The following is a 16,883-nucleotide window of genomic DNA, read 5'->3' as shown; positions in this document are numbered from 1 at the left end:
AAGGGTGGTGAGTCTGCTTGCTGTGTTGGTTGGAGAGAGAGGCCACATCTGAGCAACAAAAGAGGTTCTCTTGGGGGTGACTCTCTTAGGTCAAGTAGGCTTGACCTATCCCCTGTGGGGTCCAGCTTCACATGAACAAACGCCAAGACTGGGGGCTCAGCCCACAGCTTTGGTTGTCCACACTGCTTGTGGGAATATCAAGAATTCAACTTGGGGAAGTTGAGTTTTCCCCTGTTCTCACCATTCCCCGAAGGGGACTTTGTAAATACTTTTCCACTTACTGATCAAATTGCTCTGGGATTCATCAGGGCTTTACCTGGACAAACCAACAAAATCTCATGTCCTATACAAAGTTCCATGTACTTAAGGTGTTCAGTCAACTATCTACATAAGTTATATTAGGAGATGCACTAGTCAAAGTATAGATTTGTACCAAATAAACATTTTTTGCTTTAATCTCACACATTAGTTGAAATTTTAAACTATTAAGTACCATCTATTTTCAGCATACTGCAGTAATGACATTCTTTTGTTCTTCCTCATGCAAAAACATTTTTTAAATTTGTACATTTAGTCACTATCATTATACACTCTATGCATTCCTAGATTATACCATCTCAATCTTTATCGTCTCTTTCTTTGTGATTTCATTTATGCCCCAGCCCTCCTCCCTCAATCATTCTCATCTGCAGCTTCATTCAGTGTTTTAACATAATTGTATTACAGTTAGGTAATATTGTGCTGTCCATTTCTGAGTTTTTATGTTCAGTCCTGTTGCACAATCTGTATCCCTTAAGCACCAATTACCCAATATCTCACCCTATTTCTATCTCCTTATGGTCTCTGTTACCAAGGAAATATTCCAAGTTTATTCACTAATGTCAGTTCATATCAGTGAGACCATACAGTATTTGTCCTTTTGTTTCTGGCTAATCACACTCAGCATAATGTCCTTAAGGTCCATACATGTTGTTACATACTTCATAACTGTATTCTGTCTTACAGCTGCATAATATTCCATCTTATGTAAATGTCACTGTTTGTTTAGTCTACTGTCTGTTGATGGACATTTTGGCTGTTTCCATCTCTTCGTAATTGTTAATAATGCTGCTATAAACATTGGTGTGTAAATGTCCATTTGTGTCCTTGGCCTCGTGTCCTTTGAGTAGAGATAGCATATAGATGGGTCCTGTTTTTTAATCCATTCTGCCCGACTATGTCTTTTGATTGGAGAGTTTAACCCATTAACATTCAGTGTTATTACTGCACGGATAGCACTTTCTTCTATTAGTTTGCCTTCTGGATTTTATATGTCATATCTAATTTTCCTTCTTTTTACTTTTGCTCATAGTCTTCCTTTCTACACTCTTCTCCACACCTCTCTCTTCTGTCTTTGTATCTGTCTCTAGTGTTCCCTCTAGTATTTCTTGCAGAGCTGGTCTCTTGGTCACAAATTCTCTCAGTGGATTTTTGTCTGAAAATGTTTTAATTTCTCCCTCATTTTTGAAGGACAATTTTGCTGGATATAGAATTCTTGGTTGGCAGTTTTTCTCTTTTAATAATTTAAATATATTATTCCACTGTCTTCTCGCCTCCATGGTTTCTGCTGAGAGATCTGCACATACTCTTATTGGGCTTCCCCTGTATGTGATGGATTGCTTTTCTCTTGCTGCTTTCAAGATCCTCTCTTTCTCTTTGACCTCTGACATTCTGATTATTAAATGTCTTGGAGTATGTCTATTTGGATCTATTCTCTTTGGGGTACGCTGCGCTTCTTGGATCTGTAATTTTAAGTCTTTCATAAGAGTTGGGATATTTTCAGTGATAATTTCCTCCATTAGTTTTTCTTCTCCTTTTCCCTTCTCTTCTCCTTCTGGGACACCCACAACACGTATATTAGTGCGCTTCATATTGTCTTTCACTTCCGAGTCCCTGCTCATATTTTTCCGTTTTTTTTCCTATAGCTTCTGTTTCTTGTCGGATTTCAGATGTTCCGTCCTCCAGTTCAGAAATCCTATGTTCTGTCTCTTGAAATCTATCATTGTAGGTTTCCATTGTTCTTTTCATCTCTTCTACTGTGTCTTTCATTCCCATAAGTTCTGTGATTTGTTTTTTCAGACTTTCAGTTTCTTCTTTTTGTTCTTTCCTTGCCTTCTTTATATCCTCCCTCAATTCATTGATTTGGTTTTTGATGAGGTTTTCCATGTCTGTTTGTACATTCTGAATTAATTGTTTCAGCTCCTGTATGTCATTTGAATTGTTGGTTTGTTCCTTTGACTGGGCCATATCTTCAATTTTCCTAGTGTGATTTGTTATTTTTTGCTGGTGTCTAGGCATTTAATTACCTTAATTAGTTTATTCTGGAGATTGCTTTTACTTCTTTTATTTAGGGTTTTCTTGCTGGATGAATTTGTTGTTTATCTGTTCTTTGACGTTCCGTTCAGCTTTATCTGGACCTTTAGCTTAAGTTTTGTTTAACAGAGGAGAATTTTTCAGTTCTTGTTTTCTTGTTTCTTGCCCTGCTTGTGTGGTGCCTTCCCCCCACACACACTTAGGAGGGTCTGCTTAGATATTCTAGACCCCAGCCAGATTTTCCCAGACCAAACTGGCCTCCTATCAGGAGGAAAGAGTCACCTGCGTCAGTTTTCCCTGAGGGTGAGACCCAGCACCTTGAAAGACTTTCCTGTGAAGTCTCTGGACTCTGTTTTTCTTATCCTGCCCAGTATGTGGCATTTGTCTGACTGCAGGTCCCACCAGCATAAGATGATGCGGTACCTTTAACTTTGGCAGACTCTCCCTGCTGAGGGCATGGTGGAGAAAGAGGAGAGGTTGTAGGCTGGTTTTAATGGCTTCAAATTACCAAGCCCTGGTGTCTGAATTCCTTGATGGAGGGATTCCATCTGGGTGGGGCTTCACCCCTCCCCTGGGGAAGGCACAGGCTCCAGATAAGCCCCCAAAAGAGCTCACTTCTGCCTATGCCTGGGGCAGCTGCAGCCTGAAAAGTCCTGCCGCTGTATCCAGAGGCAGTCAAGCCTTTGTAGATACACAGCCACAAAAACCTCTATTTCCTTCTTTTTTTTCCCCCCTTTTTCTGTCAGTCCTGCCCCCTTGGTGCCAGGGCAAAATGAGCAACCTCCGCTTTGATCAGGTTCACCTAAGCTGGGGGCCTATTTTTAGTAGTCAGAATTTGTTAATTAGTTCCACAATTGGCGTTTGATTGTGCCCAGTCCCTGCTGCTGGTAAAGTCCTTTCCTTTCCCCTCTGGGAAGTGGCCTGTGGGGGAGGGGCGCTGGCCGCCGCATCTTTGAGAACTCACGGTTCTGCGGGGTGCTCACAGCTGGTCCAGCTGGTCCAGACTGGGGTACGCTGTGTGTCCAGTCACTGACGTGGCCCCAGGAGCTGTTTTGTACTGTTTCTGGTTATTTAGTAGTTGTTCTGGAGGATGAGCTAAAATGCGCACGTTGTTAAGCCACCATCTTGACCTGGAAGTCCCAACGGAATGGCTTTTTTTTTTTTTTTACATGGGCAGGCACCGGGAAACGAACCCGGGTCCTCTGGCATGGCAGGCAAGCATTCTTGCCTGCTGAGCCACCGTGGCCTGCCCCGGAATGGCTTTTTTAAAGAGGAACTTAAGAAGTTGCTAGTTTACAGTTCTAAGGCTGAGAAAATGTCCCAATTAAAACAAATCTATAGAAATGTTCAATCAAAGGCACCCAGAGAACAATACCTTGGTTCAAGAAAGCTGATGAAGTTCAGTGTCTCTCTCTCAAGTGAGAAGGCACATGGCAAACATAGTCAGGGCCTCTATTTCAGCTGGAAGGGCAGATGGTGACTGTTTTTGTTTTTTAATCAGAGAAGTTGTAGGTTTACAGAAAAATCATGCATAAAATAGGGTTCCCGTATACTATTCTGTTACAAATAAGAATAGTATAATACAAATAATACAAATACAAACTAATACAAATAACACTTTGTATTAATGTGGTACATTTGCTGCAACTGATGAATGAACATGTTTATAATTGTATTAACTATAATCCATTGTTTACTCTAGGGTTCATTGTGTTATGCTATCCTTTTGATATATTTTTTAAAATATTTATTCTAGTAACATATAAACAACCTAAAATTTCCCCATTAACCACATTTCAGATAAATATTTCAGTGTTGTTAATTATGTTCACAATGTTGTGTTTACCATCACCAAAACAATTCCTGCATCCCAAATATAAATTGTACAATTTAAGCATTAACTTCCATTTCTTGCCTCAAATGCACTTTTTTTGTGTGTGCTGTATGGCAGGGTCATATTTTTTCCATGTGAGTATCCCGTTATTACAGCACCATCAAATGCACTTTTTCTTTTTTCCATTTTTAAAGTTTTATTCAGATATCATACAAGCCAGACTAAGTGTATAAACATGATGATGAATGTGTGTCTTCGCCACCATACTCTATCTGAAGACATTTCTTTTTCTTCCACAAAGAATCCATACCCCTTTCCCAATCCCCCTGCCTGTTGACATTTAGTTTTGGCATAATGCCTTTGTTACGTTGAGTGGTAGCATATTACAACGTTATTGTTTACTATAGACCGTAGTTTATTGTTGATTGTTCTTTTCCCAAATACCATCTGTACTGACATTCACTTGTTCTCCCTCATGAACAAACATTTTTTGATTTGTACATTTAGTCACTATTATTGTACACTCTAGGCATCCCTAAATTATACCATCTCAGTCTTAATCTCTATCTTACATTCTGGTTCCATATGTGCCCCCTATCCTTCTCCCTCTATCATTCTCACATTCAGTTTTATTCAGTGTACTTATATTATTGTGCTACAGTCAGATAATATTGTGCTGTCCATTTCTGGATTTTTACATTCAGTTCTGTTGTCATAGTCTGTATTTCTTCAGCACCAGTTTTCCAATCTCTACTCTATTTCTGTCTCCTGATAACCTGTGTTTTCTTTTTTTTTAATTCTTTTTTTAAATGAATTAAAAAAATTTTTTTAAATATAGCAAACGCAAACATTCTTAACTTTTGATCATTCCATGTAGGAGCCAAGGGTTAAAACAAGACCTGCAGAATTTGTTGGAAGCAGCTGGCCTCAGGATGGTGGCAGTAAACTGTGGAGATTATTATGTAGTGCAGTCTGGGAGGAAGAGAATGTTTACCCCAAATGGTTATGTTAAGTATGAAGAACACTGAAAGATAAGAACTTTGCTCCCTCAGGAAATGCATGCATATCTATTGACATCCTGTGGTATATAACCAGGATCTGGTTAAGAATAAAGTTGTCTGATGTCTGATGTAGAGTTAAGCTTCAGACCCCCTGAACCCATTTGTGTCTGTCTTTCTTTTCTTCCTTTCTTTCTCTCTTTCTCATCATTCCTTAATATCCTTCGAGCTCTCTTTCAACAGGAAGCAACAATTCCATTGTACATATATAATCAGAATTCACAATATCATCACATAGTTGCATAGTCATCATCATGATAATTTCTTAGAACATTTGCATCAATTCAGAAAAAAGATAAAAAGACAACAGAAGAAAATTCACACATACCATACTCCTACCCCTCCCTTTCTGAAAGGTTTTAAGATATGAGGTATTTTAGGGAAAGGAAAGTAGACGAAATGAGTTTAAGTGAGCGTGCTTTATTGGCTACACTCCCAGGCAGAGCTCACCAAACCCAAGATGGAGGGAGGTGAGTCCACACACGGGCTTTGGTGAGTGCAGTTTTTAAGGGCAGGGGTTAGGTGATAACATGAAAGGGGCGGCACATTAAGCAAACGATCATTATTGCTAGTGGGTTGAGCAGTGGGTGGTTAGATGTCTGTTGGACAATGAGTGAATAGATGTTTGCTGCACAAAGACCTTGATTGTAATGGTTCGCCTCCCATTCTGGAGTGACTTCATGATTCCAGCCATAGAGCCCTCCCTTATTTTATTCCCCCAACCTAACACTTTCATTGATCACTAGCATTTCAATATATTTAATTTATTTTAACATTTGTTCCCTCTATTATTTATTTTTATTCCATAAATTTTACTAGTCTGTTGATAAGATAGATAAAAGGAACATCAAACACAAGGTTTTCACAATCACACAGTCACATTGTGAAAGCTATATCATTATGCAATCATCATCAAGAAACATGGCTACTGGAACACAGCTCTACATTTTCAGGCAGTTCCCTCCAGCCTCTCCATTACATCTTGTTTTTAAATTTTATTTTAATTTATTTTTAAGTTTCTTTTAAATACCAAAAAAACACCAAACAAACACAAACATTTTTAACTTTTGATCATTCTGTTCTACATGTATAATCAGTAATTCACAATATCATCACATAGTTGCATATTCATCATGATCATTTCTTATAACATTTGTATCTATTCAGAAAAAGAAATAAAAAGAAAACAGAAAAAAATTCATACATACCTTACACCTTACCCCTCCCAGAAACTTTCCTGTGAAGTCTCTGGACTCTGTTTTTCTTATCCTGCCCAGTATGTAGCGCTTGTCTGCCTGCAGGTCCCACCAGCATGAGGTGATGCTGTACCTTTAACTTTTGCAGACTCTCCCTGCTAGGGGCATGGTGGAGACAGATGAGAGGTTGTAGACTGGCTTTAATGGCTTCAAATTTCTAAGCTCTGGGGCCTGAATTCCTTGAGTGTGGGATTCCACCTGAGTTGGACCTCACCCCTCCCCTGGGGAAGAGACAGGCTTCAGACAAGCTCTCAAACAAGTTTGTTTCTGCCTATGCCTGGGGCAGTTGCAGACTGAGAAGCCCTGCCACTGTATCCAAGGCAGTCAAGCCTTTGCAGAAACACAGCCACAAAAACGTGTTTCTTTTTTTTTCTTTTTCTGTCAGCCCTAACCCCTTGATGCTGGGGCAAAAATCAGCAACCTCTACTTTGATCAGGTTCACCTGACCTGGGGACCTATTTTTAGTAGTTGGAATTTGTGAATTAATTCCACACTTGAAGCTTAGTTGTGCTCAGCCCCTGCTGCTGGTAAAGTCTCTTTCCTTTCCCCTCTGGGAAGCAGACTGTGGGGGAGGGGAGCCGGCCAACGTGGCTTGGGGAATTCACAGTTCTGGGGGGCTCGCAGCTGGTCCAGCTGGTCCAGACTGGGGTACATTGTGTGTCCGGTTACTGATGTGGCCCCAGCAGTTGTTCTGTACTGTTCCTGGTTGTTTAGTAGCTGTTCTGGAGGACGAACCTAATCCCACACCTCACTAAGCTGCCATCTTGGTCTGCCTCTAACCTGTGTTCTTAACTTCAATTCTGCAAGTATCACTCATTAATGTTAGTTCATATTAGTGAGACCATATGGTATTTGTCCTTTTGTTTCTGGCTAATTTCATAATTTCCTCAAGGTCCATCCACGTTGTTACATGCTTTATGACTTTATTCTGCCTTACAGCTGCATACTATTCCATCATATGTATATAGCACAGCATGTTGAGCCACTTATCTGTTGATGACATTTGGGCTGGTACCATCTCTTGGCAGTTGTAAATAATGCTGCTATAAACATTGGTGTGCAAATGTCTACTTTGTGTCCTAGCCCTTGTGTCCTCTGAATAGATACCTAGCAATGGGCTTACTGGGTCATATGGCGATACTATATTTAGCTTCCTGAGGAACCACCAAACTGCCTCCCAGAGCAATTGTACCATTTTATATTCCCACCAACAGTGGATAAGTGTGCCTCTTTCTCCACATCCTCTCCAGTACTTGTTTTCTGTTTTTTTGAAAATGGCCATTCTAATGGGTATCAGATGTTATCTCATTGTGGTTTTGATGTGCATTTCCCTAATAGCCAGTAAAGTTGAGCATCTTTTCATGTGCCTTTTCGCCATTTCTATTTCCTCTTTTGAGAAGTGTCTGTTTATGTCATTCGCCCATTTTGTAATTGCATTGTCTTTTTGCTGTTGAGTTGAAGAATCTCTTTATATATTCTGGATACTAAACCCTTATATGTGGTTTTCAGATATTGTCTTCTGTTGCATAGACTGCCTTTTTACTTTCTTTACAAATTTCTTTGATGCACAAAAATGTTTAATTTTTAGGAGTTCCTATTTATCTTCCAGCATAATGTTGAGTAACAGTGGTGACAGTGGACATCCTCATCTTGTTCCTTATCTTAGGAAAGCTTTCAGTCTTTCCCCACTAAGGATGATATTAGCTGTGGGTTTTCTGTATTTTCACTTTATCATGTTGAGGAAGTTCCCTTCTATTCCTGTCCTTTGATGTGTTTTCATCAGGAAAGGATGTTAAATTTTGTCAAATGCCTTTTCTGCATCAATCGAGATGATCATGCTGATTTTCTGCTTTGAATTGTTGATAGGATGTATTACATTAATTGATTTTCTTATGTTGAACTATCCTTGCATACCTGCAATAAATCCAACTTGGTCATGGTGTATAATTCTTTTAATGTGCTGCTGGATTCTATTTGCAAGTTTTTTTGTTTTTTTTTTCATCTGTATTCATTAGAGAGATTGGTCTGTAATTTTCTTTTCTTGTAGTATCTTTGTCTGGCTTTGGTAAGAGGGTGATGCTGGCTTCATTGAATGAGTTAGGTAGCTTTCCCTCCTCTTCAATTTTTTTGAAGAGTTTGAGCAAGATTGGTACTAATTCTTTCTTGAATGCTAGGTAGAATTCACATGTGAAGCTATCTGGTCCTGGACTTTTCTTTTTGGGGAACTTCTTGATAACTGATTCAGTCTCTTTACTTGTGATTGGTTTGTTGAGGTCGTATATTTCTTCTTGAGTCAATGTTGGTTGTTCATACCTTTCTAGGAAGTTGTCCATTTCATCTATGTTGTCTAGTTTATTTGTATATAGTTGCTCATAGTATCCTCTCATTACCTCCTTTATTTCTATGGAGTCAGTGGTTATATGTCCCCTTCCATTTCTGATTTTATTTATTGGCATCCTCTCTCTTTTTCTTTTTGTCAACCTAGCTAAGGGTCCATCAATTTATTCATTTTCTCAAGGAACCAACTTCTGGGTTTGTTGATTTTCTTGATTGTTGTCATGTTCTTAGTTTCATTTATTTCTGCTCTAATCTTCATTATTCCTTTCCTTTTGTTTGCTTTGGGGTTAGTTTGCTATTCTTTCTCTAGGTTTTCCAAGTGAGCCGTTTATTCCTTGATTTTTGCTCTTTATTATTTTTTAATATAGGCATTTAAGGCAATAAATTTCCCTCTTAACACTGCCTTTGCTGCATCCTATCAATTTTGATATGTTGTGTTTTCATTTTCATTACCTCGAGGTATTTACTGATTTCTTTTGTAATTTCTTTCTTGACTCACTCATTGTTTAAGAGTGTGTTGTTTAGCCTTCACATATTTGTGAATTTTCTGGCCCTCTGCCTGTTAACTGATTTCCACCTTCATTCCATTATGATCTGAGAAAGTGTGTTTTGTATTATTTCAATATTTTTTAATTTATTGAGGCTTGCTTCGTGACCCAGCATATGGTCTGCCCTTGAGAACGATCCATGATGAAAGGGGGGAGCTGAAGTCTCCAACTATTATGGTAGATGTGTCTGTTTCTCTTTTCTGTGTTTTCAGTGTTTGCTTCATGCATTGTGGAGCACTCTGAGTCGGTGCATAAATATTTATGATTGTTAATGTCTTCTTGTTGAATTGTTCCCTTCATTAATACATAGTGTCCTTTTTTGTCTCTTTTAACCGTTTTACATTTGAAGTCTAATTTGTCACGTATTAGTATAGCTAGTCCTGCTCTTTTCTGATTGTTGTTTGCATGAAATATCTTTTCTCAACCTTTCACTTTCAACCTATTTTTATCCCTGGGTCTAAAATGAGTTTCCTGTAGACAGTGTATAAATGGGTCCTGTTTTTTAATCCAAACTTCCAGCTGTGTCTTTTGATTGGGGAGTTTAATCATTAACATTTAGTGTTATTACTATAAAAGCAGTACTTTCTTCTATCATTTTGCCTTTTGGATTTTGTATATCTAACTTTTTTACTCTTTTTACCTTTACTGATATTCTTCATTTCTACACTCTTCTCCAGACCTCTCTCTCCTGCCTTTTTTCTATCTGCCTGTAGTGCTCCCTTTAGTATTTCTTACAGAGCCGGTCTCTTGTTAACAGATTATCTCAGTGATTGTCTGAAAGTGTTTTAATCTTCCCCTCATTTTTGAAGGACACTTTTGCTGGACATAGAATTCTTGGTTGGCAGTTCTTCTCTTTTAGAATCTTATATATATCATACCACTGCCTTCTCACCTCCATGGTTTCTGCTGAGAAATCCATATATAGTCTTATTGGCATGTGATGAATTGCTTTTTTCTCTTGCTGCTTTCAAAATTCTCTCTTTCTCTTTGACATTTTGACAGTATAATTAGTGTTTTGGAGTATGTCTGTTTGGATCAATTTTGTTTGGGGTACACTGCACTTGGATCTGTAATTCATGTCTTTCATAAGAGATGGGAAATTTTCATTGACTGTTTCCTCCCTTAGTCTTTCTGTTCCCTCTTCTTTTCCTTCTGGGACATCCACAGTATGTATATTTGTGCGCTTCATGTTGTCATTCAGTTCCCTGAGACCCTGCTCATATTTTTCCATTCTTTTCCCTATATCTTCTTTTGTGGTTTGGATTTCAGATTTCCAGTCCTCTAGTTCACTAATCCCTTCTTCTGCCTCTTCAAATCTGTCATAGGTTTGCATTTTTTTTTTTATCTCTGCTACTGTACCTTTCATTCCCATAAGTTCTGTGATTTGTTTTTTCATACTTTTGATTTCTTCTTTTTATTTGCTCAGCGCCTTCTTTATATCCTCTCCCAGTTTGTTGATTTGATTTTTGATGAGATTTTCCATGTCTGTTCAAACATCCTGAATTAGTCGTTTCAACTCCTGTATCTCATTTGAATTGTTGGTTTGTTCCTTTGTCTGGGCTGTATCTTTGATTTTCCCAGCATGACTTGTTATTTTTTTTTTTTTTTTGCTGATGTATAGGCATTTGATTTACTTAATTAATTTATTCTGGAGATTGTTTTCACTCTTTTACTTAGGATTTTCTTGCTGAATGGCTTTTCTTGCTGAATGGCTTTATTCTGTGTTGTTTAACAGACTTTCAGTTCAGCTTATTCTAGACCTCTAGCATAGGTTCTGTTTCTGTTTAACTGAATAATTTTTCAGTCCTCATTTTTCTGTTTCTTCCTCTGCCTATATGGAACTTTGTTTTTGAGGAGGGTCTTCTCAGATATTATAGACCCCAGTCAGTTCCCTGACTGCAATAGCCACCATCAGTATTCCCTGAGGGTGAGACCCACCAGGTTGCCAGACTCCTAAGAAGCCTCTAGACTCTGTTTTTCCTATCTTGCCCAGTATGTGGCACTTGTCCACATGTGGCTGCCCACCAGCATGAAGTGGTGTGGTACCTTTAATTTCAGCAAACTCTTCCTGCTGGGGGCATGGTTGAGATAGAGAAGAGGTTGTAGGTTGGCATTAATTGTTTCAGTTTTCCAGCCCCTGGAACCTGAATTTCTTAGAAGGGATTCCACTTGAGCTGGTTCTACCTTTTTCTTGGGGAAGGTACAGCTTTAAGATATCAACTCCTTTCACCTGGCTAGTATGCAGTATAGTTACTCTGTTTCTCAGAGGCTCTTAATTCCGCCCTTGCCTGGGGCAGAGCTGGTGCCTGAGAAGGCTTCCAGTTCTATCTGAGCTGTTAAGCAGTAGAAACAAAGCAAAGAAAAAAACCTTTTCAGAGCAGGAACCCTGCTCCTTGGATTTGTCAATCAAGAGCTTAAATTGGTACATGGTCCTGTGTATCTCCAGGCTCTATATGCACCCCCCCACACACTTTTTTTTTAGGGTACAGTTCTTTTCCAGTATTCTGTGCTGTCCGAGTCAAAAAGCCTCAGTTTTGTTTGGTTTTTGTTTTTCTTTTTCTGACAGCCCTGCCCCCTCTCTGCCAGGGCAAAACCTCTAGTACCTTTAGTGCTTATTCCAGATTTATCTGTGCTGGGGGCCTATTTTCAGTAGTCAAAATTTGTTAATTCTGCAGGTGGAACTTGGTTGAGCCCTTGCTTTCCCCTCTGGGAACCATGCTGTTGTGTCCATGGGGGAAGGGTGCCAGCCTTCATGGCTTGGGGAACTTACAGTTCTCTGTGGGCAGTTCTTTGTGGGGTCTCAGCCAGTCCAGCTTGTCCACACTGGTATATGCTGTGTGTCCGGTCATTGATGTTCCCCAGCATTTGTTCTGTCCTGTTCTTGGCTATTTACCAGCTGCTCTGGAGGACAAGCTAAATTCCATACCTCACTAAGCCACCATCTTAAATGCACTTTTAAATGTTTAATTTTTTTGCTACAAATGGAACAACATTTTAAATTACTTAGATATTTGCCATTTAGGAGCACTGAGAGCCATTAATATTACTTTTTTTAATATGAGTTTTATGGACTTGATTTATACTGTGATAAGCAAATAATTACTTCAGGTAGATCTGAATTCATAGACTTCTGTAAGTTTAAAGTTCGTAATGCTAAAATTATTCCTCTCACACTGGCTTTGTCCTTAGTTTACTCTGTTTTCAAATATGGACCCATTTCACATCCTGCAAGGTATTCTGAAGCATACTAAAAGCAAGAAGAAAGTCATACTACCGTATGAGACCCTTACTATATTAGTTGAGGGTTTTTTTTGTTGCATTAGAAAGCATCACTAGGAAACTTGAAGAAATTCCTTGAATTATGCAAGTCAGTACACAGAACCAAAGAACCAACTGAACAGCTAACATGACCTGAGTAACTTGAATAACTAACCTTCAGGATGGGCAAAAACATGGTTGTGCTGGTGATCTTCCCTCCAAGATGTTGCCATTAGCATGACTGAACTCCATTGACCCTCAATTTCAATGTCTTTCCATTCATGCTTAAGATTTCTAGGAGATAATACGCTTGGCCTGTCTTAAGTAAGGTGTCTAACCCTGGTTCATATCAGCTTTGCTCAGATGTCAAGTCCAAGGAGCCCAGACACATGGTCCATGGCTTTTAGAGAAGGGGGTAGCCCGGTGAAACAGGCTGTCTTCTCCATCAGTGACTACTACTTTGGCTTCAGTATTTTGGGATAAAATCTTTGTAGTGAAACTCCTGAGGCTTAGTATACTCAGTTTCCCAGTGTTGCACCTCTAATAAGTCATCAATTGAGGATGTGAATTTAGGATTGCAGACTCTTGATTTATTTGGGACTGGGTTTTGAGAGTGTTTTTTTTTTTGAATGCCACACTGTTTGGATTTTATTCTGTAGGGAAATAAGATATTGAAGGTTTTTGAGAATAGTCAAAGTGATATTTAAAAAAAAATTATGACAGTAATCATAATTACATAATGGAATGGATTGGAGCAAGGAGGAAAATCTGGGATGATGATATATAGTGGTGGAGAAAAATCGAGTGAAGAACTGGTTAAGCTATGCCATAATTTAGTCAAGAAATTCACCAGAAAGAAGAGGAAATATCATGCTCTTTACTTTATATAAGATTATAACTATAGTATATTATTGTCCTATTTGTTTCTGAGTAGTTATTGTATTTTTAATACAATGCTTTTTTATTCTATTTTAGACTTTGGGGTTAGTGCTTTTTTAGCAACTGGTGGTGATATTACCCGAAATAAGGTGAGAAAGACCTTTGTGGGCACTCCTTGCTGGATGGCACCTGAAGTTATGGAACAGGTACTGTATTTTTGTCTTTTTTTAAATGGTTTGTGGTTTTGTTATAAATCTGAAAAGACTGATTAGTGTTTGCTATGCCATGTTTGCTTTGGGAAATAAATCTCTATTCCTTGGTTGAGACTTTGGCCTAACCTAGAAAAAAGAAACCCAATTCTAGAACTTGTTCAAAGGACGTGAAATTCAGAATTTATACTAAAGACAGCCTAAGGGATGATATAGTCAAGGTTGTTTTAATTATAATTTCTTTAGTAGAAATAAAAAGACCTAATCTTTTTACATTTAATTTTATTACTGTGCTTCTTGAAATCTCCATGTCCTCATTTCCCGTTTGCTGTTCAGTCAACTGCAGTCTGGTGTCACTAACTTTCCAGGAATTGCTAATTCTCACATCCGGTGCTTTTGTTTGAGACCTTATTTTACCTGCCTCCTTTGGCAGCTTTTTAAGCTTTTGACCATCCTCACCTGTGTTCACCTCTTTAGATTCCTTCTTGTCTTCTCATTTTTATTCTACTTGACAAGCCGGTTTTCTGACTTCCTCTCTGGTTCTGCTTCTTCTCTTAAATGATTCTGTTTCCCAGGACTTTGTTCTTGGCCTTGTCCTCTTCACTGATTTCACATAATCACTAGATGTTCTCATCTGTTTTTCTCAGTTATTAATGATTTCCAAGTCATATCCAGTGTGATCTTGTTTCCTAAACCTCCAGATAGATATTTCCAACTCCCTGTGAATACTCCAAATGAACTGTAAATATCTTATGGGTATATCAAACTCAGTGTGTTCAAACTGAGTTAATTTGCACCCCCCAAACCTATTTCTTTTCTTATATTGTATAAGATAAAAAAGATGAAGTCAATATAGACTCACCCTTCCCCATTACCTACCTAATCCATTAATTTAATAATAGCTCCTTGTATCTTCATTTGAATAATATATCCTTTTTTGTTCCCAGCTTAATTTCAGTCCTTCAGTTTACTTTTTAAACTTTTTTTATTAATTAAAAAAAATTAACAAACAAAATATTAAGATATCATTCCATTCTACATATACAATCAGTAATTCTTAATATCATCACATAGTTGCATATTCATCATTTCTTAGAATATTTGCATCGATTTAGAGAAAGAAATAAAAAGACAACAGAAAAAGAAATAAAATGATAATAGAGAAAAAAAAGATTATACATACCATACCCCTTACCCCTCACTTTCATTTACCACTAGCCTTTCAAACTAAATTTATTTTAACATTTGTTCCCCCTATTATTTATTTTTATTCCATATATTCTACTCTTCTGTTGATACAGTAGCTAAAAGGAGCATCAGACATAAGGTTTTCACATTCACAGAGTCTCATTGTGAAAGCTATATCATTGTTCAATCATCATCAAGAAATATGGCTACTGGAACACAGCACTACATTTTCAGGCAGTTCCCTCCAGCCTCTCCACTACATCTTGAACAACAAGGTGATATCTACTTAATGCATAAGAATAACCTCCAGGATAACCTCTCAACTCTGTTTGGAATCTCTCAGCCATTGACACTTAGTCTCATTTCACATTTCCCCCTTTGGTCGAGAAGGTTCTCTCAATCCCTTGATGTTAATTCTCAGCTCATTCTAGGGTTTTTCTCAGTCCCTTGATGCTGAGTCTCAGCTCACTCCAGGATCTCTGTTCCACATTGCCAGGAAGGTCCACACCCCTGGGAGTCATGTCCCATGCAGAGAGGGGGAGGGTGGTGAGACTGCTCGTCATGTTGGCTGGAGAGAGAGGCTACATCTGAGCAACAAAAGAGGCTCTCTTGGGGGTGACTCTTCATCCTAAATTTTAAGTAGACTTGACCTATCCTTTGTGGGGTTAAGTTTCATATGAACAAACCCCAAGACTGGAGGCTCAGCCTATAGCTTTGGTTGTCCACACTGCTTGTGAGAATATCAAGAATTCAACTTGGGAAAGTTGAATTTCTCCCCACTCTCACCTTCAGTTTACTTTTATTAAAGCTATATTTATAGTTTGCTCTCCACCTCCCCCAACCAATCTACATTATCTAGGTATTTATTTGTTTATTTATGTAACTTTTTTTTTAATTGTGAAATATAATATATACACAAAAGCAGTAAATTTGATGTACATTTTAACAGTTATAGAACAAGTTTTAAAATTTGGTAGTGGGTGCAGTTCCAATTTCAGGTTTTTCCTTCTAGCTGCGCCCAGACACTGGAGACTAAAAGAAAAATGATTCAGCAGTCATATTCATTTGTTAAATCCTGTCTTCTCTTTTATAACTCCTCCTCCTTTTATCCTTCTCCCAATCCTTAGGGATATTTGGGCTATGCCCATTCTAATTTTTTCATGTTGAAAAAAGGTTATCTGTAATATGGGATAAGAAATGAAATTAAATGGTATTCTTGGAGAGACCATCCCCTCCGGGTTTCAGAACTTACCTGACCTAGGAACCCTCCAAGAATTATAGGTTTCAGGAAAACAAACTTTAGTGTGTGAAACCTTTAGAGTCTCAGTTTGAGTCATAGTTCTTCTTCAATATTAACAGGAATGATGTTGGTTGGCATTTGGCAAACAGCGACAATTGACAATACCTAGCTGAAGCTTGCATAAGAGTAGCATCCAGGCTAGCCTCTTGACTCTATTTGATCTCTCTTGGCCACTGATACCTTATTTTGTTAACATTTCTTTCCCCCTTTTTGGTCAGGAAGACGTTGTCAATCCCACATTGCCAGGGCCAACTCATTCCTGGGAATCATGCCCCATATTGTCAGGGAAATTTTCACCCCTGAATGTCATGTCCCACATAATGGGGAGGGTAATGCTTTTCCTTCCAGAGTTGTACTTGGATAGAGAGTCAGCCACATCTGAGCAACAAGAGAGATTTCCAAGAAGGAATCCTTAGGCCTCAATATGGGGAGTCATAGCTTCTCCCATATAGAAAAAAGTGGCATAAGGGCAAGCCTCAAAATCAAGGGCTTACCCAATTTTCTTGGGAGACCCCAATGGTTGAGAGGGTAGCTGGGGCTTCCCAGTTGGGAAAGTTTAATAGTTCCATGTATATATATAACTATATACTATATATACATATGTATTTTCCCCCCATTCAGACCCTCAGGGGCCTCTACCGGTACTTTTTAATTATCAGCCCAC

At 38.5% G+C, this 16,883-nt stretch overlaps 1 protein-coding gene across 5 annotated transcripts in view; it reads left to right on the top strand.

Moving 5' to 3' along the window:
- OXSR1 (oxidative stress responsive kinase 1) overlaps window positions 1-16,883 on the top strand; it is a 165,778-nt gene that overhangs the window by 78,285 nt on the left and 70,610 nt on the right. For all 5 annotated transcript variants that reach the window (XM_077129787.1, XM_077129789.1, XM_077129790.1 and 2 more), the window contains one exon: window positions 13,619-13,728. In XM_077129787.1, coding sequence (XP_076985902.1) covers window positions 13,619-13,728 — 110 coding nt within the window. The remainder of the gene's footprint in view (window positions 1-13,618; window positions 13,729-16,883) is intronic.

The sequence above is a fragment of the Tamandua tetradactyla genome, chromosome 15, assembly GCF_023851605.1.
Source record: "Tamandua tetradactyla isolate mTamTet1 chromosome 15, mTamTet1.pri, whole genome shotgun sequence".
In the NCBI taxonomy this organism is placed as follows: Eukaryota; Metazoa; Chordata; class Mammalia; order Pilosa; family Myrmecophagidae; genus Tamandua; species Tamandua tetradactyla.
The sequence above is the reverse complement of the archived record's forward strand: the minus strand, read 5'-3'. Positions and strand labels throughout refer to the sequence as shown.